We start from the raw sequence: 20584 nt of genomic DNA, 5'->3' as shown, positions 1-20584 counted from the left end.
CTCACTGGTCTGCTGGCCCATGCAGACAACCTTCCGGCCTGCCCCCTTTCAGGGACCCCAGCCGGTAAGTTACAGGGCTTGTCTCCATCACAGTCCTCTCAGTGATTTGGGAGTTGGGGCTGCTTGTTTGCAGAAATGGTCTAAGTGTGTATATCAACTGAAAATTCTTTGGAAGCAATAGGACCAAAATCTAAGTTAGGCAAAAACAGAATCTATGGGGAACCCATGGGCAATTTAAGTCTCAGGACAGGCATCCAAGTGGCACCAAAAGGTAACTGGCAATCTGGCCAGGGCACTTGCCCCCAGTGAATGCCTGTGTAGCCTGCCTTCAGGTTCCGGAAGAGGAGGTCTTGGGCCCAGCCTTTGGTCCAGGGTTGACAGGGCCTTTATTGACCAGTTGGGCAGGACAGGGGCAGGATATAGATCTCACACAAAATAGAGCCTTTACTAAGGCTCCCCACACTGAATGGCCCAGTTCAAGGTCCATTGTCTAGCCTGACTGGGGGAGTGGGGGGCAGTTGGCACAAGTGATGTATAGAGGGACACACAGGTCCTTGTCTTGGCGTCTGCCATGTGCCCAAGGTTCAAACAACAGCCCTGTTTACAAAAGCAAGATGCCCTTCTCATGAGGGGCTGGCTAAAGAAACCTTGGGTCACCACCATGGAATGTAGCGATTGCAGAGAATGAACCCAGGCTCTCTAAGTAGCACGGACTACCAACTCAGTAAGAGCTGTCAAGTCCAACAAAACACAAAGAAAAAAAACTTTAACTCACCCCTCCAAAATTCCATGGATTTTACAGGAACATAAATGTAGAAACAAGGTCTACAAGAACCCATTCCAAATTGGTACATGCCTCACTGATACATGAGGGAGGGATTTTAAAGCATTAAACTTTTAAAGGTCAAACTAGAGCGGGTGTGCAGACCCAGGCAGCTCAGCGTGTTCTGAGCGTGAGTTCTTTTCCATCCTCTAGCACCACTGCCGAAACTGTGGCCACATCTTCTGCAACACGTGCTCCAGTAATGAGCTGGCCCTGCCCTCCTACCCCAAGCCAGTACGTGTGTGCGACAGCTGCCACACGCTGCTCCTTCAGCGCTGCTCCTCCTCCACCGGCTCCTAAGGTGGGGGCATCAGCAGGGCCTGCTTTCTGGACCAGTTGCCAGCCTGTCTTCATGGGCATGGGCAGCCTCAGAGCAGTGCCAAACTCTTTGGGTCTCAAGGTGGCCAGGGACTTGGGAGGTTAGTTTCCCAAGAGAACAAGATCCTCGCCTGGGCTGCTGTCACTCTGGAACACAACATGCAGGAACCAGAAACTGCGCGCCTCTCCTTTCCAAATTGTATGGATTCAGCTCCTCTGGATTGAAATTCTCCCTTGACACCACTGGCTTTGGTTCAGATATAACCTTCATGATTTTGCTATTGTCATTTTTCAGTTTCCAAAGAATTTAACCTATTTTGCAGCAGACCCACTAGTGAATCCATTCCTTTCCCTCCCCGCTGCCCCAGCATGCCTTCCCTGCTTCAGAGTCAAGAAATCTGCTATTTCACACCCTTGTGAATATCCATCATTAGCCCTGCAATAAAATCATTTATTTTTCATAGTCAAGAAATTTGCTATTTCACACTCTTGTGAATTAATATCCATCATTATTAGCCCTGCAATAAAATCATTTATTTTTCACAGAGTCAAGAAATTTGCTGTTTCACACTCATGAATACCCATCATTAGCCCTGCAATAAAATCATTTATTTTTCATTCTGGTGCAGAAAATGAAGGAGAGCTGTGTCAGCTTCACAGGATGCCCAAAGCAACCCCCATTTCAGGACGAGGCCCTTGGTGAGGGCGACTGCCTTCGAGGTGAAGACCTGAGCCTGCTGTGTTCTGGGGTGCAGGCTGCTCTGCCCAGTTGAGCCAAGGACAAGTTGGGCTGATAAGTCCAACAAGCACAGAGAAAGTACCTGTCACCAAAGCCCAAAAGTCGTTCCCTTATATATTTGGGTTGGGCAAAAAGTTCGCTGTTTTTCCTAACATCTTACAGAAAAACACGAATCTGTATGGCCAGCCTCTAAAACTGTGTGCCCAGCTCCAAAGCTGCATTCATTCCAAACTACAGATTTTTACAAGGTTCCAAAGAACCACAATGTTTCTAGAGTTCAAGTTTCTAATTCTAGTCCCTTTTCTTCCTCCAATAAGGCATGTTTTTCAACAAAGATGTTCCTTGTGAAAAACTAGAGGACCAGGGTAAGGAACCCTCCTTGTGTCTAATTCCTGAGACATGGAGTAACTCAGTAAAGATCTCAGGGGCAGCAGCTGAACAGCAATGCTCAACAGTGCCTCCCCAGAAAATTACCAAGTACAACACTCCTGTATCCCCAACCCAACTGAAGGTATGCACCCAGCCTTCAGAGCGCATGTGGGCAGGGCAGGCAGACTGCAGGGCCCTTCACGCATACCCTCACGCAATGCTGCCATCTACAGTCTGTAAATAACGACTATCATTCCACACAATTTTTCAGAGTACACTCACCTCACCCAAGAGGAAACCTTCAGCAGTCACAGCAAGTAAAAATGTACACGTGGCTTCAAACAGCACAAGCCTATATTCACAGCTCCGATTCTTAATTCTAACCTCAATACAGTGAAATTTTTCTATTAGAGGGATGAATGAGTGGCAATTCCCAAACTAGTGTTAAGTATCTGAAGGGAATCCTAGAACTACACTTATAAGAACTGCTTACTACTTTACTAAGCAAATGTCATTGAGTTCTTATATACGATAATGGTTTCAATTACTGATTTAAACGAATCATTTGTTCTCCTAAAGTACAACTTGGTATTCTACTTCAGAAGCTTTGTAAATAAATGGAATAATGTCGCTCTTAAGTAGTTTTGATCTTGAGGAATGAGGTAAAAATAAAGGTTGAAACCTCAATGTGAAAGTTCTCTAAGAGCTAGCTCCTTCTAGAAGATACCCCATATAAACAAAATTCAAAAGATGCCATCAGACTAGGAAGGGGCAGCTCTAGTCAGCCACCCCTTGCCTCTGGCACTTCCTCAGCCATGCTCAAAAGGCTTCCATGGACATGCATAGCATGCAGTGAGGAGACTTCTGCCTCCCCCTTGGCTTTGTGCAAGTGCTTAGCAAGTCAAAGGCAAAAATTCAGATCAGATCCTGTGCAGCCAGGCCAGACATACAAGCCCTTCCACAGGGCCCCAGAGCTACTTTTACCTTCAGTTGCACTGGAGGGAAGAGAGGTCTGAAGACATCTACAAAACGGCCACAACTGCAGAGCCTGTCTGCCACAGCCAGAGACGTGGGCCACTGTTCACCTACGCCCCAGGCAGGAATAGATCACCAAGAAACAGTCCACATGACACTGAAGCACAGACAAGACAAAGTGCAGTTTTTAAAAGGAAGATTTATTCAACAAGTTTCACTTAGCGCAATACACCTAAAAGGAAAATCACAATACAATGAAAAGATTTAAATCAAGGCCTCAGAATTTCAAACAAACACCAAGACCAAAATCCTAAAGTATTGGTATTGCGTCTCAAATTTTCCCCATTAACTTAAAAAAAAGCTTAAACTTACGTGCCATAGAGGTTATTAAATGAAACTAGAATTAACAAACATGCCAAATGTTTCACTTTTAATTGTAGACACAGCTCCTATATTTTCACAAAAAAGCATGTCTTTCAACAATGCATCCAAACAGTGTTCAATGTAATGTGGTGTAAGCAACATTTAACATAATTCAACTGCTTTAACCTAAATACACCTACTGCTTAAGTACATCCTACAATATAACTAACTTGAGAAAAGCTGAAAATTATTTAACAGTAACAGATTACTCAACCTAGTTACATCCTAAATGAATGTTTGTGTTCAAAAATACTGAACCTTAAGTCTTTAAAACAATCCTGATTTCCACTTAGAGTAAGCATAAACCACAAGTTTGTATTGCAAAACTGTTAAAACTTAAGTTTTGTTTTTCTTTTAAAAAATGTTGACCAAGAGTCAGTGATCAGGATCAATTACATTCCCCATCCACCACTCATACTGGACATGCTAGACATCCCTCCCATTCCGTTCACTCCCATAGATGCTCGGCTTCCACTACTGTAGTAGCTGCTGTTCACTGTTCCTTGGCTGCCTGCAAAGAGATCAATTTGACAAGTCAGGATAAGTATCAGATTATCAGTCAACTAAAATATAGCATTCCAAGAAAAAGTTTAAAAAGTATACGAGTACAAATGGCTGCTGTCCAAGTGGCGAGAAGCATGTTTGGGAAAAGGGACTCCCGACTCCAAACAAATCTCAATTAACCCCTTTTCTCTGCAGTACCAACTTGCCAGACTCTTGTGCTACCATTTAATTGGATGCTTCAGGATCAACGTGGAAAATTAAGTTTAAAGGAAAACTAGTGTTTTTCAAAAATTGCAAAATTACTTCATGTTGTTTTTAAAGCTAAACAAAGCATTTTAAAAAAAATTTACCATAAACATTCACAATGGGTCCATCGAATGGCATATATGAATAGGGAGCACAGGGGCAATCTCTTGCTTTTCCTATTCATGGCGGGCAGGAAGTGAGACGACGAAGTTGGACTAAAGGCAACTAACTCACTGTGCCCAAAATGGCAGCCTCCATGGAGTTAAATCAGAGCCATTGACTGCTATAGAAAGTGTTACTACAACATATCAGTATTTGCTATTGGGAATTTAAATTATACTTTTCGAGAAAATATTTACCTATGCAATGTTTGATTGAAAATCACTGGAGTTTTCCTGTAAAACTTGGTCTGCAAAAGGATTTTGTAGGGTAAGACTATAATACCAAAATCACCATTCTTTAGACCAATTGAAAAAATAATTAATAAAACCAATCCTAGGTTAACTGACTAGTAAATACGGTCCTAAACCCAACCACCATTCTATTATTTAAAATTCTCCCTCCATCTAAAATGGATTTATTGCTAACAAAAAAGACAGAAAAAGTGAACAATTTTATTTAATGTTTTAACAAACGGAGGCAGATGTTTTCTGGCTCAACATTATTCAAAGTTGCAATAATGACTATTTTGAATTCATAGAATACTTCCCCCTCCCAATGATTGATTCTGAAAGTTAAGCTATTTCAACAGTTATATTAGGATCAAGAGCATACATTTAATAACCCAATTTCACCAAAAAGGAGCCTGAATATTCCCAACTAAAGAAACCTGCCTGAAACTTACTCAAGTATATAAAAAAACACACTTACCATATCCACTCATGCTGCTCTGGCCACCATAGCCGCCTCCATAACCACCACTCAGCTGCTGGCTGGCTGGGCCGCCATAACTGGACTGGTTTGCTGTTAAGTTAAGAGAACATTAGAACCTTGTTCCTTATGTAATGTGGTACCTGGTGGTACCGGGCTTGTAATTCTAATCTATTATTTTCCAGTCTTGATCTTACATCACTATATATAACCCTCTGTGCCCTCCTTCTGCCTACTGTCTATGACCAGACTACCTTTCTATACATCATTTGAGCTAGTCAAACACTTATAAACCACAAGGCCAACAGCATACACATCAGCAGGACTGAATCCACGTTCCCGTAAGTAGAGGCATTTTGACAAGACCTTATGAAAATGCTTAACTGGATTTAGTGGGATTTCCCCCCATAATTCGATATATTAAGGGTAGGTCAATACACAGGTATCACTAAACACCTGATTATGCCCCAAAATTTATTTTGATCCTGTGTTTTTTGCTAAATATTACTTTTAGATTTATACTTCATACTTATAAACAATTCAACTAGTTTCTTTCTGTAGTCCCCTCCCCCAAAAGTACTTCAAACTTATTTGTTATCTAACAGTTTTACGTAACAACGATTTAAGGCACACATACTATTCAAATCAAAACTTTTCTTTGCCTAAATTATGCTTAACTCCTTATATATAACTTAACTTACATAATTGACTTATACAGATATAAACGTTTTGGTTTTTAAAAAAACTAACGATATTTACACAAGCCCATGCCTCCCATCATTTGGCTACCATAAGCACCACCGCTTGCTCCTGCTGTAGAATTCAAGAAGAGTTCTACATATCTGTGTTCTGAAATGAGAGAAAAGGCATACAAGGTTAGCTTAAAAAAAGACACTAAAGTGATATTTACACAAACCCATGCCTCCTAGCATTTGGCTACCGTAAGCACCACCGCTTGCTCCTGCTGTAGAATTCAAGAAGAGTTCTACATATCTGTGTTCTGAAATGAGAAAAAAAAAGTTGAAAATGTTTGTTGGTGAAAGAAAAAGATAAGCACTTTTAGTTCTTTTAAGTAGATCTGTGAACTATAAGTACTTTTAGTAAAAAAAAAAAAAAAAAATTCTAGCTGCTTCTCTCAGGTGATTTACTTTATGCAAGTTTCAAAAAGCAGTCTTAAACATTCACCTAAATTGCTTTGTCAGTTAAGCATATACCTTAGTGTTATCACAAATTTTTTAATCACACTAACTTTAAAAACCCACACACTTCTTAAACATCCCGTAGAACCCTATTATTGGATTACAAATTTTTCTCATCCTTACTATTCCTTTATCGTAATCAGTCACACAACTACCTATAAGAGACCTGAAGATCCTTAAATCACACTTACGCATATTTGCTTTGTCTTTTGACATAGCTGCCACAGCATCTTCATGAGTTGCAAACTCGACATCTGCTTCACCAGTTACTCTGCCATCGGGACCAATTTCAATATGTACTCTCACAGGGTTGAGTGGTGAAAAAAACTAAATATAAGGTATTTCAGAGAATCAAGTCAAATATTGTTACAGGAAACAAAACTTTAACATGCTGCTTCACTTAAGTAGAATAAGAACCATGTTTTTACTGTTACACTGAGATACACAACTTATGAATTTATCCTACACTTACATTATAAATGTCATTCTCAGTAGCTCTGTAAGGTAATCCCCGCATGTGTACACAGTGTCCTGTTGTGCTCTGGAAAGTAGAGCCACCATCCCCGTATCTGTGATCTGACATTCCTGAAAAACAATAATTGAGGTCTAAATGAACAAGAGTTAAGTATCCCTCAGATGAGAAATTCAATTCTTACCTTACCTCTTCCAAATCTATCTGACCCAAATCCATAGCCATCATTATAGCCATTATAATCATCATAGCCTCCATAACCTGAAAGGCAAGAAGTACAATCACTAAATAAGTCACATAAAGAACAGACCTCGTGACACCTGCGCAACACACATACCTCCACCGTACGCACCACGCCTCATCCTTTCAAAGCCAGCTCCTCTTCCAATGCTGTTATACCCTCTGCCAGCCCCAGGTCTGTCATAGGGACCTGGCCGCTGCATGGCCATAAGTTTTCGTGGTGGATCATAGTGAGTTCTAACTTCAGCTCGACTGCTCTTAAAGATTTCGATATACCTAAAGCATTGTTCAAGAGGAAAGGGAGTGGGGAAGGGAGAGAAAACATTAGTTCATTTCATACAGGTATTCAGTTACACAGAAAACAATGTAGTCATAGCCATGAAACTGACTAATATTTAAAGCCAGATTTCTTATATTTGTACAGGCAATGACCAGAAATTCACTCAATTTTAAGATTTAATGTAAACTTTATAGAAAAAAAATTCACTCCTCTGAGGCAGAGAGCCCAACCTTAGGGGTAGAGAGGAGTACTGTAAATAAATGTCTTAGGAGGGAAAGAATTCCACTCAACTTTCAACATTTCATGTCTTAAATCCATTGGCATTATGTATAGCAAGTGAGCTAAAAAGCCAGCCTCCACCAACAGTCTAGCCCACACTACACATTTCCTTCTGCCAATAAATACCCCAGCCTATGCTTTTAGTAGGAATCAGCATAGGTAAGCGCATGCTTCAATGAAAAATAGTCACAAGCAAAGAGAATAAAACCTTTTGTGACAATTTCTTGAAAGCTATGCTTATTAATACATATGCAGAAAACATTTATACAGCAAGAAAGTTTGTTGCATTTCAACTTTAAAAACAAGATCAGAAAGTATCACATTTTCTTATGGTAATATTAATTTACTAGGTGGAGTTATTACAGCTAAAGCCAGGTTTGCATTAACATTTTTAAAACCATAGTCTCTCAACTCCAGTGACTGGGGTTAATTAGGAATCCTACAAAATTGTGAAGTAGACCAAATTAACTGGGGACAATTTCAAAACCTATAATTTAATCTGAAAGCACTATGGGACTTTGACATAGGAGAAGTTTGAAAATTGTGGCAAAACATCAAGTAATTGGGACTAGGAATCAGATTTTCTTCCTTGATTCTAAGCAGAGAGAATATGGATTTAATTGTTTACCATAAGAAAAGTGACAAATCCAACCAACCATCCATCCCCACCTGTGCCCTATTCTTTCCTTGTGTTTCTTTAGAGCCTTTTCAGCTATTTCCTGTGAAGCAAACTGCACGAAGGCCTCCCCCGTACTCCTCCCCTGGAAGTCCACCGGCAATGTTATCCCATTTGGCACGATTTCCAACCCTTCAACCCAAGGACAAATAACCCCAGTAGGGGGGCAATATTAACATCACAAGCCCAGAAATGATTCTTCTTATAGCTTTAAATACACCAGAATTTTAACTTTAGGTGAACGGTATGCTTTCAACAAGTACTCTTTAAAAATTCATTGCAGTAATATGAAGTTCCATTATAACAAACTATTAATTCTTAACACACCCCATGACATGGTATGTAAGAAAAAACTTGCTGAACACAGGATGCATTAAGAATTCAACAATTAAGAATACTTATTTATCTATGCAACTTAATGTTGAAAATTATACAAGAACTTAACAAATTTTCAAGCATTAAAGACAACAGTTTTACTAAATTCAAGATACACCTTTTACCTCATTTCATATTGCAATGTTTTAAAGTTAGTGGAACTTCAGTTTTAAGAAATTACATGTTTAAACATTTAATATACAAATTGAAACATTGTTTAGTCATATAATTGACAAACATACAATCTAAGCTTTCAACAAACAACTGATCTAACACAGCACAATCATGCACTCTTATGCTCTAATAGTAGTAAGATTCACTTCTGGAAATTCCGTCTATGAAAAATCCTTTCCGTGGAAACATTCCCAAGCTTACAAAAAGGACTTAAAGCACTTTCCTAGAAGATATGAAATTATGTTCATATTTAACGTTGACAGATAGCATTCAATTCTCACCAATTTAGACAAAAACAATAAAAACAGACTTGATTGCAAAAATTCTGGCAAAATATTAGGACTTGATATGTATCTAGTTAAGTCAAGATTTTAACACATACTACACTAAACCATGAAAGGATTTCTTGTTCTTAATTCCAGTTTATCACAACATGAATATTAAGCAACAGTATTTAAAATATATGCTCTAACATTCTGCTAAACATTCAAATACTTTAGGCCCAAAACAATTTCAAAACACTTTCTGTACTTCAGATACAAAGACTACATTCAACCCACACTTATATTAGATTGACTTTCAGTAAGTTTCATTCCCTGGCTAAACCAATTGTTTCCGTAAGTTTTTTTTTATAAACAGAATGAGATTAGAGAATTTCTGGTCCCATGACCCAGTGTCTCTTACAATACAGACACTTGCCATAAATTACAACAACCTAACATACTAATCTAATGTTAAGGGATCTTACCTTTAACTTGAAGTACTTAGCTGTACAGCAATGTGAGGAAAGTAGTTAAGTTGTTGAGGACAATCCTCAAAGATCTACTCTGAACTACAATACTAAATATAGGCAGTTAGCATTTTGGAAGTACTTAATTAATCCACCTTTAAGATGGGCTTAAATTATTTGAAGGTCTCCAGGAAAAAGAAAACATTAATTCATCTGCATATACTCACAACCTGTTTAAATATCTAAGCTACTCAACTTAAGGTCTATTCAATCACATGTTGCCAGAGGCTAGCCAAAACTCACTGCTCAGCAACAAACAGGACTACATACCTGAGAAGAACTGAACAATTTCTTCCTTGCTACATCCAAAGGGGAGTCCTCTAAGCCGTACAAAGCCATCATTGGCCGTGTCAGGACTATTTGGACCAGTATGCTTCAACACCCAATCCATTTCAACGTTGTTTGACTTGAATACTGAAAGAGGTGCTTAGAATTAGTCAACTTTGGAAAGTTAGAAAACCAAGTTCAGACTTCCTGGGTCTTTAGATAATCTAGGTAGAGCTGCCATAAACTCTTAGATGACCATTTCCATGCGGTCAAATACCTAAAATTCAGAAGGGGTAAGATAGATTTCTATTGGTTTAATGTTTTATTTACTGTTACTAGGGCAATGTAAATCAAACCTTCAACATATCTGTGTCCCATAGTTTCTCTGTCTTTTTTCAGGGCCAATTTGACTTCATCTTCTGATTCAAGTTCAACAAAAGCCTCGCCACTCGGTCTGCCTTCTCTGGTGTAGATGAAACGAATACCTTGAGCCCCATTTTGAATTTTGCAGTCTGGAAAGAAAACAACTGTTAATACAGAATTTAAAACTAAAGACCACCTCTGGGTGATGAAATGCCTATACACACCCCCACTACAAAGCAGAGCATTTGCAAAGCCTAAAATGAGCAAGGTATTACTAACTCCTAGGGTGTCTCTTTCAGTAATTAAGCAGTTTTCCTCTCATGACCAAACTTTCTTATTCCCTAAATATATTCCCAATCCATCAAGAAAATCCAATACTCAAAGCACTTTCTTAATGAAGTTATCTCCAAGTCCTCACTATTCAAGTGTCCATTAAACATCCTTTTTATAACTCCTCAGTAAACTTTTACGTCTGGACCTTGTGACTTTATGGCATTTTCTGAATAAACGTGGTTTGGAGTTTTGATTTAGGGTATTTGACAGTTTTACCTTAACTAGCAGCAACATTACAATTTCTTGCTCGTATCCGAATTGCAGGGCCAATACTCACCTGAAAGGGGATCAATGTTACCAAGCTAAAATGCTCCAAGTTGCACAGCTGAAGCCAAACCCAGTCTTGCCCACTGCAAGGTGGCTTCCAGTGTACTTGGTTCTTGTTTTACAGGTCGCTTTCCGTTACACACACTAAATTCAGATAGTAAGTCAGTACTACAATATCCTTCCAAAGCCTGTAAATTTCTCCCAAATATATCTTTCAATCTCATCTTACACTAATAATGAGAACAAGGACATTTGGCAGACGTTATTCAGGAAACCTACATACTGGGGAAAAAACTACATAGGCAAGAAAACTTTCCTGGGCTTCAGTGTCCTCAACTGTAAAGTGAGCCAGATCAAGAACTATGAGAAAGAGCTCTTCAGTTACAAAATCTTGATTAGGAAAATTGTCTGAAATTAAAAAATGACATTTTATCTTTCCAAAGCAGAATGCCCCTTTTCAAATAAACGCCAAAACTGGAAAGGTGTTATATTTGTTCAGCTGCTGGGCAAAGTTCTCAAGGTTGAAAGGGAAACCCCATCTATCCCCATTTATCCTTTCTAAAAGACATCCACAGAATGCCTAGTACTTAATGAAAAAAAAAAAAAAATCCGCCAGAGAGGCCGCATTCCCCCAAGAGGGCCGGGCGGGTGGGGCTTTCGCAATTTCCATTGCGTAACAGCGGCCGGCCGGGCGCGAGCAGGACAGCGGGAACCGCTGCCGCCCGCGCCCCACCAGGGGGCGCCCTGGGCTCTGCCCCCCACCCCCCACCCCCCACCCCGCCGCCGCCGCCGCCGCCGCCGCCGCCTCCCCGCCCGCCCTGCAGCCCGGGCTGAACTCCCGCCTCCGCTTCAGACTCACCAGAAAAAAACCGCTGCACTTCGTCGGCCGAGCAAGACCAAGGCAAGCCCCGGACCTTCACCACGAATCCCTCGCCGCCTTCGGTGCCCAACATCATCGTCTCTTAGGGGGTCCTGGCGTCGAAACAGCCTGCAAGATGAGAATGAGGGTCAGACCTGAAAAATGTTAAAATTAAACAGCTCTCTGATCTCGAAACGCCCTGCCGGCCCGCGGCGCCTCCATAAAGGTCGAGCCCGTGCGGACGTTCCGACCCAGGCGACTCCAACACCGAACGCCCAGTTGGCCAGCGGCCGGGTCCCCGAGGCCGCTCTGCGCACCAGGTACCAGTGCCCCAAGCCGAGGGGGCACCCGGCCTAGCGCCAGCGTGGAGGCAAGGAAATGGCGGCGGCCGCTTCCGCTCCGCCTCCTCCGACATCTCACACAATAGAGTCGGCGCGGCCTGCAGGCCTCAGCGGCCCTGCCACGACTAGGCGAACCATTCCTGGTGTCTAACGGCAGCCCGCACCTTGCTAAAGCCCCCACAGCCTCTACAGAGACCTTGGGACAAGAAATCCTCGGAAAACTGGTATCGTCGGGGGCCGCTAGGTGGTAAATACGGAACACCAAACACTCACCTGCACACACAGCTTCGGCGCGGCTGAGACGAAATGGCTAACGGGCGCCTGCGCAACCTAAATAAGGCCCTTTGAACAAGCTCTGCGCACGCGCAGCTAGGTTCCCGCACCGCCCCCTTGCGTCACACAGAGCTCGGGCGCATGCGTAATATTATGAGCCGGCCCACCTCCCGCCAGTAAATTATTATACGCATGCGTATTGGGGTCAGCCCCGCCCACCTCCTTAAACCCGCCGGGCTTTTTTGCGCCTGCGCCTTACCGCGATTATTCGAGCCTTAGCGGTTTGAGTTTCACGCGCATGCGTCTTCCTTCAAACCGTTCGCTCGACTTACCCGCCAGAAGGGGGAGGGGTGTGGCGGCAATTAGTTCCCTACGGGAACAGTACCGGGCTCTGGGTTGTGATGAGGTGTCCGTAGCCTATTATCCGCAGTCCTAGCAGACCTGAAAGTACAAGTGCTCCCCTCCCTCGCGCTGCCTATACTCCTTTTCTCCCTAGAGCCATCCCGTGACAAACTGGGGGCTGCGGGACTGCATACTTCCTGCACCCGAAGCCACCCCCGCGGCGCCGGGAGCATGTCCAAGTCTTTCGTGCCGCCACTGCCCCTTACCTGCCGCCGTTGGGCCTGGGGCCCGGACCCCAGTCCTGTACCCCGCTTTCGCCCTAACGAACTCCCACCCTGCGACCCCCGCTGCCTCGCCCCGGGGTCGGCCGGCTGGGCGCTCGCACGAGAGGGGGTCGCCGGATGCGCGTCCCGTCGCGCCTCGTGAGCGTAGGGTAAGCCGCCGGTGCACGCCGGTCTTCGCTCTCCCGAGCAGTTTCCCCTTTAATTCTCCCAAAGTTAAGTAGATACTGTTATGTCCATTCTCCAGGTGGAAGCCTTCAGTTCGGCAAGATTCCAGGGTCACCCCATGTGCGCATATGGCCCGAGACTAGTGATGTTCGTGATTTCCGGCAGCACTGCGGAAACTGGGACCATTCCCGTAGCCTTCCAGTCCTCCCCTTGTCTGATGCCGGCTGTCCTCCCCACCTCGGCCTGGTGGACACATGCAATAAACACAGGGGTACCACAGCGAAGGCCTCTCTGAGTGTCACCACGGGAAGATGCAAGTAAAGCACGTTTTCGTCCCTACAATGGTCTGGAAGTCGTATCGGGTTTTAACAGGTTTGAGAAAACTGGAGAGGACATCAATGGAACAGGGAGAAGATGATCCAAGATAAGGTCCCACACGTAGGCGAGGCCCGATCCTAAAAGGCCATTTAGGCCTTGGCAAGGGTGATAACTCCAAGCACACGAGAAGGCTTTGGCAGGTCTTCAGCAGGGTGCAATAGGACCTGTTTGAAAAGGAAAACTCTGTTGCTGGGTGTGAAGGGGACTCAGACGGGACAATCATGGTGAATGATGCTCCTTGCCCTCAATTGCAAAAAGAGCTAGAGGAAATAGAGGGCATTTTGGCTGAAGTCACCAAGATGTGGGATTCCCAAGTCTTACAGATTGAAGGTCTATCTCTGAGTGATTCAAAAGCAAAAACAGTTTTTGCTTTTGGGTGCTATCTCTCCAGGACATCACAAAGATATCTCTCAAGGTTTCTTAATAGGTTACAGCATTTAAGAGCTCTGGTCTAATTAAATGACCTAAGAAGGGAGTTGCCTGGCGGTCCAGTGGTTGGGACTGGACCGAGGGCCTGGGTTCCATCCCTGTTCAGGGAACTAGGATTCTGGAAACTGCAGGGCGAGGGCAAAATAAAAATGACTTAAGAACACTAGTTTCTGATTAGATGAGGGGAAAACCCTGATCCCCCTGGTATTGCATTATAAAATCATGTTTTCGGGAATTCCCTTGTGAAAGGACTTAGCGCTTTCACTGCCGTGGCCTGGGTTGAATCCCTGGTCCTGGAACTAAGATCCCACAAGCTGCGTGGCCAAAAAAAACCCTAAAAAGATACACAGTATATCATGTTTTCGCCCTTTAACAACACGGCTACACTTCTAAGATTTGTTTGTTTGTTTTTTGGCAGCCTGGCTTGTGGGATCTTAGTTCCCTGACCAGGGATCGAACCCGGGCCCTCAGCAGTGAAAGTGCGGAGTCCTAACCACCGGACCTCCGGGGAAGTCCCTAAGATGTTTATTTTTCCTAAAGTTTTCTAGGATTTTCTTCCATGATAAGTAGATGTAATGTATAATCATCATAGAATATTAGATCATTTCCTCAGGATAGATTTCTAGGAGTAAAATTATTCAATGAAAAAATCTGAATATTTTTAGGGCTACTTATAGTAAAAGGTTATCGCACTTGACAACACTCTTCAGCAGCAGGTGAGGGCTCCATATCCCTTTGTTTTGCTGGCATTGAAATTTTCCTTTCCTCTAATCTTTGCTAATTTAATACTGAGAAAAACCGTATCTCTAATTTGCATGTTTGACTATTAGTAAAATAGAATAAATTATATACAATTAATGCTGATTCCCTCATATAAATTGTCAGTTCAGCTTCTTTCTCCAGTGCTCTTTTGGTCTTTATTAAGACTATTACCTTGGCCATAATTGCCCCAAACATTTTTCTGTTTGATTACCTTTTAATTGTTGTTGTTTTTAATGTTTAGACATACAGAGGTTTTTAATTTTGGTGAAGTCAAAGCCCTGGATACTTTGAGTTTGTCTTTAAGCTTAGCAAACCCTTTCCTATACAGAGATGAAGCACATTTATTCATTATCTTTTTCACCAATTCTAAAGCACATTTTTTTCAGTTTAACCTCTCAAAACAGGGATGTGCCTTAAGAACCAGTGGCGCGTCCTAGTTTAATTGGCGAAATTTTTTTATAAGTGGTACATAAAACATGGTGTGTCTTAAAATTGATGACCTCGGGACATCCCTGGTGGTCTAGTGGTAAAGAACCCGCTTTCCAATGCAGGGGATGAGGGTTTGATCCCTGGTCAGGGAACTAAGATCCCCCAAGCCACGGGGCAGCTAAGCCTGCACACCACAACTAGGGAACAAAGATCCAACAAGCCACGTGGCTCTGACATAAAAAAGTAATAACCACTAAAAAGAGTCATAATAGAGCTGGAAAGAATGCAGGGAAGTGCCATGCCCATTGGACTGTAAATCGGTACACTAGAGGGCTACTGGCAATGTATATTCAAGGTCTTAAAAATACGAATTACCTTGGACCCATACATTCCACATCTACTTTTGCACAGATTTAAATTTGTAAGAATGTTCATCACAGCGTGAAATAGGTAAATTTTAAAAGCAACTTAAATGTCTAATGGTGTATTGAATAAATTATAGTACAACTTTATCATGCATTGTCACCGGGGTCAATATAGCCTCCCAAGGGGGCAAAATTGGTTCTTGATTGTGGGGAGAAGAGTGAATACATCTAAGCTATTAACAATGGTTTTTGGCCACGGTACCTAAAAAGATATACAGTATATCTATGCTATTAACATTTCACATGGGGGAGAATTAGGAAAAAAATTGTCTAAAAAGGTTCCTTTGGGTGACAGTCATAGGAAAAAAAAGTTGAGAAAAACTGACCTATATAATGCAATACTTTGCAGTTTTTTTAAATGGTGACTAGAATTATATTTTTGGAAAGATGTTTACAATATTCATTGAGTAAAAAAAAAACGAAACAATAATTATTATGCATTATTATGAAGCAATAATACAGTATGGCTCAACTTTCTGGAAATATAAGTACACACATGCATAAAGAAAAATTATACATATATGGAAAAGATATATGTATAATCTTATACATATATAAAAAAATTTTTTTTTCTTCTTTGTATTTTCTCTTTCTTCTTTTTCTTTCTTTCTTTTTTTTTTTGGCCACACACCACTCTCAGGATCTTAGTTCCCCATCCAGGGATTGGGCCCCTGTGCCCTGCAGTGGAAGTGTGGGTTCTTAAGCCCTGGACTGCCAGGGAACTCACTCTCTTCTGTATTTTAAATTGTTTTAATGCTGAACACATTACTTGTAGCTATAAAACTTTAAAATTTTCTGAGTAGTAAGGATTGAGAACGTTTGAATGTGAGTTTCATCCCATCCTTCTAGCACCACGGCATCAGCTGCCTCCGGATCGTGCTGAGGACCGGGGGACCCCACTTTGAAGCTGGAGACTGGAAGCATAGCGACGGTGGCTCAGTGGTTAGAACCTAGGTACAGAGTCCCAAGCCCATCCCAACCCGGCGCAGCATGGCTCGGCCCTTTCAGCTGCATAATCATGGTTGTCTTAAATAAGAACTCCTCTGACGCCTGGTGAGGGCTCCGAAACCATTTAAACCGCTCAGTGTGAATTCTGATACGTACTTTTCCTAAGTGAGATAGAAAAACAAAGGCGTCCCCACAGCCAGCCCAGCGTCACAGCTGAGGGGAGGGGCTGGCGCTCCTGATGGAGTGAGGTCAGCTGCTGGGGTGACCTGGAAAGGGGATCCTAACCTCTTCGGTTCTCTCAGCGCATCTCCTTTAGGCAGAATGTGACAACCATTGGTTTTGAACCTTCAGGGTATTGGCCCTGATTTTCCAACGCTTCAGCTGGGACACTCACTGTGGTTGAATCCTTCGGCCATGTGTTCAAAATGTATTGATGACTAGTGTCATTACTTACCTTTTAAAATGTTTTATTTATTTAATTTTGGATCTGTTGGGTCTTCGTTGCTGCGCATGGGCTTTCTCTAGTTGCATCGAGCGGGGGCTACTCTTTGTTGAGGTGCGCGGGCTTCTCATTGCAGTGGCTTTTCTTGTTGAGGAGCATGGGCTCTAGGCGCGTGGGCCTCAGTAGTTGTGGCATACGGATTCAGTAGTTGTGGCACGCGGGCTTAGTTGCTCCGCGGCATGTGGGATCTTCCCGGAGCAGGGATCGAACCCGTGTCCCCTGCATTGGCAGGCAGACTCTTAACCACTGCGCCACCAGGGAAGCCCCATTTTAACGATTTTTAAGTGTACAGTTCAGTGGTATTTAAGTACATTTACAGTGTTGCGCAAATATTTCCACTCTCCATCTCTAGAACTTTTTCATTTTCTCCAACTGAAACTCTGTACCCTTTAAACACTTAACTCCCCAATCCTGCTCCCGTAGACCCTGGTAATCTCTATTCTACTATCTGTCTCTAGGAATTTGCCTATTCTAGTACCTGATATAAGTGGAATCATACAATAATTGTCCTTTTGTGTATGGTTTATTTAACGTAACATAATGTTTTCAGGTCTATCCATGTCCTCAGTTTCCTTCCTTTTAAAGCTGAATAACGTTCTGTTGTATGTATATAATACATTTTGCTTATCCATTAATTCATTAATGGGTTGGTTCCACCTTTTAGCTATTGTAAATAGTGCTGCTTTGAACTTTGGTGTGCAACTGTGTTTGATTTCCTGCTTTCCATTGTTTCAGCCTGTATGGAAAACATTTTGGCAGTTCTTTAAAAAGTTAAACATAGAATTACCATATGATTCAACAATTCCATTCCTAGATATGTACCTTAACTATTTTACATACCTCCCAGCAATTCACACAGCTTCCAAGTCTTTCCTCATCCTCACCAACACTTGCTATTTTCTGGCTTTGTTTTTGTTTTTTGACAGTAGATGTCTTAAAAAGTGTGAAGCAGTATCTCACTGTGGTTTTGATTTGCATTTCCCTAATGATTAGAGACATTGAGCATTTTTCTTCATGTGCTTATTGGCCATTTGTATATCTCATTTGGAGAATGTCTATTCATGTCCTTTGTCTATATTTGAATTGGGTTGTTTTGTTTTTTTTGTTGTTGAGTTTTAGGGGTTCTTTATATACTCTGGATATTAATCCCCTATCAGATATATGATTTACAAATATTTTCTCTCACTCTGTGGGTTGCCCCTTACATTTTTGAGTCTTTTTAATTTCATTCTCCTTTTGGAAGCTTCTTTCACCCACTGCTTACTAGCTTTCACATATGCATTCTATTCATGAATTTACTCACCCAACAAATGTTCCAGTACAGTTCCTACGCCATGCTCTGGGATGAGCCCTAGAGGCATGATGATCACAGGAGAAAATATCCCTGCCCTAGGAGCTTCCAACCTAGAGGGGGAGATGAACAAAAAATTAAGAAATATGCAATTCAGTCCATGACTACAGATTTTGGCAAGTGCTGTGCAGGAGCCCCTAATGTAATTTGCGGGATGAGAAAGTTTCTGGAAGGTGGCACTTAAACTGGGATTTGACAGGTGATAGGGCCTGGTTAGAAGAGAGTGATTTGGCAGAGGGGAGGCTTTGAGGCTGGGAGACTCCAAGGCAGGAGTGGCAGCCCCAAGGCCAAATGGGCAGGGAGGGGTTGCTTCTACCTGCAGAAGGAAACCACTGAAGGGTCAAGGTGCACAGTGGCACGATCCAATTTATATCCTTCAAAGATTATTCTTGCTTCTGTGCTGGGAATAGTTTCATAAGGAATCCTCCTTCCTTCCCCCACCCCATATGACATTCTCCACACCCTGCCTTGTACCCATGGGCAGCACTCTGGCCCAGGTTCCTTCATCCCTCTGTCATCTGATGAATGCAGTTGATCTCCCTGGCTATACTCTTGGCATTTGTCTGGTCACCCTCACCACAGTCAGAATGATTTTTTTTCCTGCCAACAGCTTTTCTGAGATATAATTCACATACCATACAATTTTTTTTTAGTATATTCACAGAGTTGTCCAACCATCACATTCTAAGTTTAGAACATTTTCATCACCCCATAAAGAAACCCCATAACCATTATCCAGAGTCATCTTTCAAAACTGCAAGTCATATCATGTAACTCCCCTGCTTTAAATCCTCAGTGGCTCTCATTGCACTTCAAGTTAAGTCCTTTCTTTGCTGTGGTCTTCAGGGTCCTGCATGATGTGATGCTGTGTACCTCTCCAGCACCTCATTACTTTTCCACCCCCTTTTTTACTCCCCAGCCACACTGACCTCCTTTCTGCTCTTTTCCACCTGTAGGCCTTTGCCGATGGTGTCTTCTCTGCCTGGAGCTCTCTCCCCAAATGCTCATCCTCACTAGCTCCTTCTTCAGGTCTTTCTCTATCAAATTCCTCTATTCATTTCCTTCACAGTGTTTCTGCACTCTGTGATTATCTTATTTATTTATTTAATTACTTTTTTTTTTTTTTTTTTTGCGGTACGCGGGCCTGTCACTGTTGTGGCCTCTCCCGTTGCGGAGCACAGGCTCCGGACGCGCAGGCTCAGCGGCCATGGCTCACGGGCCCAGCCGCTCCGCGGCACGCGGGATCCTCCCGGACCGGGGTACGAACCCGCGTCCCCTGCACCGGCAGGCGGACTCCCAAACCAGTGTGCCACCAGGGAAGCCCTATGTAATTACTTTTTATTGCCTGTTCCCCACACTAGAATGTTGGTTATATTGCTAACACTGGATGGAGTGCCTGGCATGTAGTAGGCATGAACAAGTAAGTGTTGGATGAGAGATGGATTAGGGAGAGGAGGCAAAAGGACATGTGAAGGTCAGTGCACTGGAGTGAGTAAAGATGGGGAGAGCTGCAGGCAGGCAGAAGGGAAGGGGCATGTCAGTAGATCCATTTTAAACATGTTAAATTTGAAATGCCTCCAAGATATCCAAGTGGAGATGTCATATAAGCAGCTCGCGTTTTATGAGTTTAAAGCTAAAAAGAGTAATCTAAACTGGATGTAAAATCTGGATGTCACAGGATACAGATGATATTTAAAACCTTAGGAATGAATAAAGGGGCTGACCTTTGAGAAGAGGCTCTTAGAGATTCCAACACAAGGTATCACACACATTACAGATTGGGAGTTTGTAAGAATGAGTGAATGAATGGGAGAAAACAGCAAAGGAAGCTGAAAAGGAGTGGCCAGAAAGATGGGCAAACCTGGGAATCATTAGGGTAACAAAGGAAAAAAAGGACAGGGTTTCAGGTGAAACAGTGTGGTCAACAGCATCAAATTATGGTGAGAGGACTCAGAAGATAGAGGAATGGAGGCCCCAGAATTTAGGTCTCTGGTGCCTTTAGCAAGAGCAGTTTAGGTTGAGCAGAAAGGGTGGAAGCAAGACTAGAAATGCAGAGAAGATTGAGGGCAAATGCAATACCAGCCTACACTTCTTAGAACCTAATATAATAAACG

General features: G+C 42.5%; 2 protein-coding genes across 18 annotated transcripts in view; one reads left to right on the top strand and one right to left on the bottom strand.

The window, feature by feature from the left end:
• Positions 1-2906, top strand: part of RUFY1 (RUN and FYVE domain containing 1) — a 57498-nt gene extending 54592 nt beyond the window's left edge. For 2 of the 5 annotated variants that reach the window (XM_029217632.1, XM_029217635.1), the window contains one exon: positions 26-1683. In XM_029217632.1, the coding sequence (XP_029073465.1) occupies positions 26-181 (156 nt within the window). In that variant the 3' untranslated portion in view covers positions 182-1683. Of the gene's footprint in view, positions 1-25; positions 1684-1770 lie in introns of those variants that run through there. The other 3 variants (XM_029217634.1, XM_029217636.1, XM_029217633.1) reach the window with 3 other exon arrangements.
• Positions 2907-3405: 499 nt separating this feature from the next.
• On the bottom strand, positions 3406-12555 carry HNRNPH1 (heterogeneous nuclear ribonucleoprotein H1). 13 transcript variants are annotated; one of them, XM_029216462.1, is made up of 14 exons: positions 12456-12555; positions 11842-11970; positions 10376-10531; positions 10023-10166; positions 8407-8545; positions 7276-7454; positions 7128-7199; positions 6939-7051; positions 6658-6793; positions 6208-6267; positions 6027-6116; positions 5268-5360; positions 4757-4806; positions 3406-4158 (listed from the first exon to the last, which is right to left on the bottom strand). In XM_029216462.1, exons 2-13 carry the CDS (start codon positions 11936-11938, stop codon positions 4757-4759), a joined length of 1329 nt encoding a protein of 442 aa, XP_029072295.1. In that variant the 5' UTR covers positions 11939-11970; positions 12456-12555; the 3' UTR covers positions 3406-4158. The 13 variants fall into 13 exon arrangements, with proteins under 13 accessions (XP_029072295.1, XP_029072298.1, XP_029072297.1 ...); XM_029216460.1 differs by having other exon boundaries at positions 3551-4158; positions 6939-7072; positions 12456-12492; XM_029216465.1 differs by lacking the exon at positions 6027-6116 and having other exon boundaries at positions 6178-6267.
• Between the last annotated feature and the right edge of the window lie 8029 nt (positions 12556-20584).

Source organism: Monodon monoceros, unplaced genomic scaffold (genome assembly GCF_005190385.1).
Source record: "Monodon monoceros isolate NGI ecotype Baffin Bay Population unplaced genomic scaffold, NGI_Narwhal_1 Super_Scaffold_12, whole genome shotgun sequence".
Lineage (NCBI taxonomy): Eukaryota > Metazoa > Chordata > Mammalia > Artiodactyla > Monodontidae > Monodon > Monodon monoceros.
This window is presented reverse-complemented; position numbering and strand designations above follow the sequence as displayed.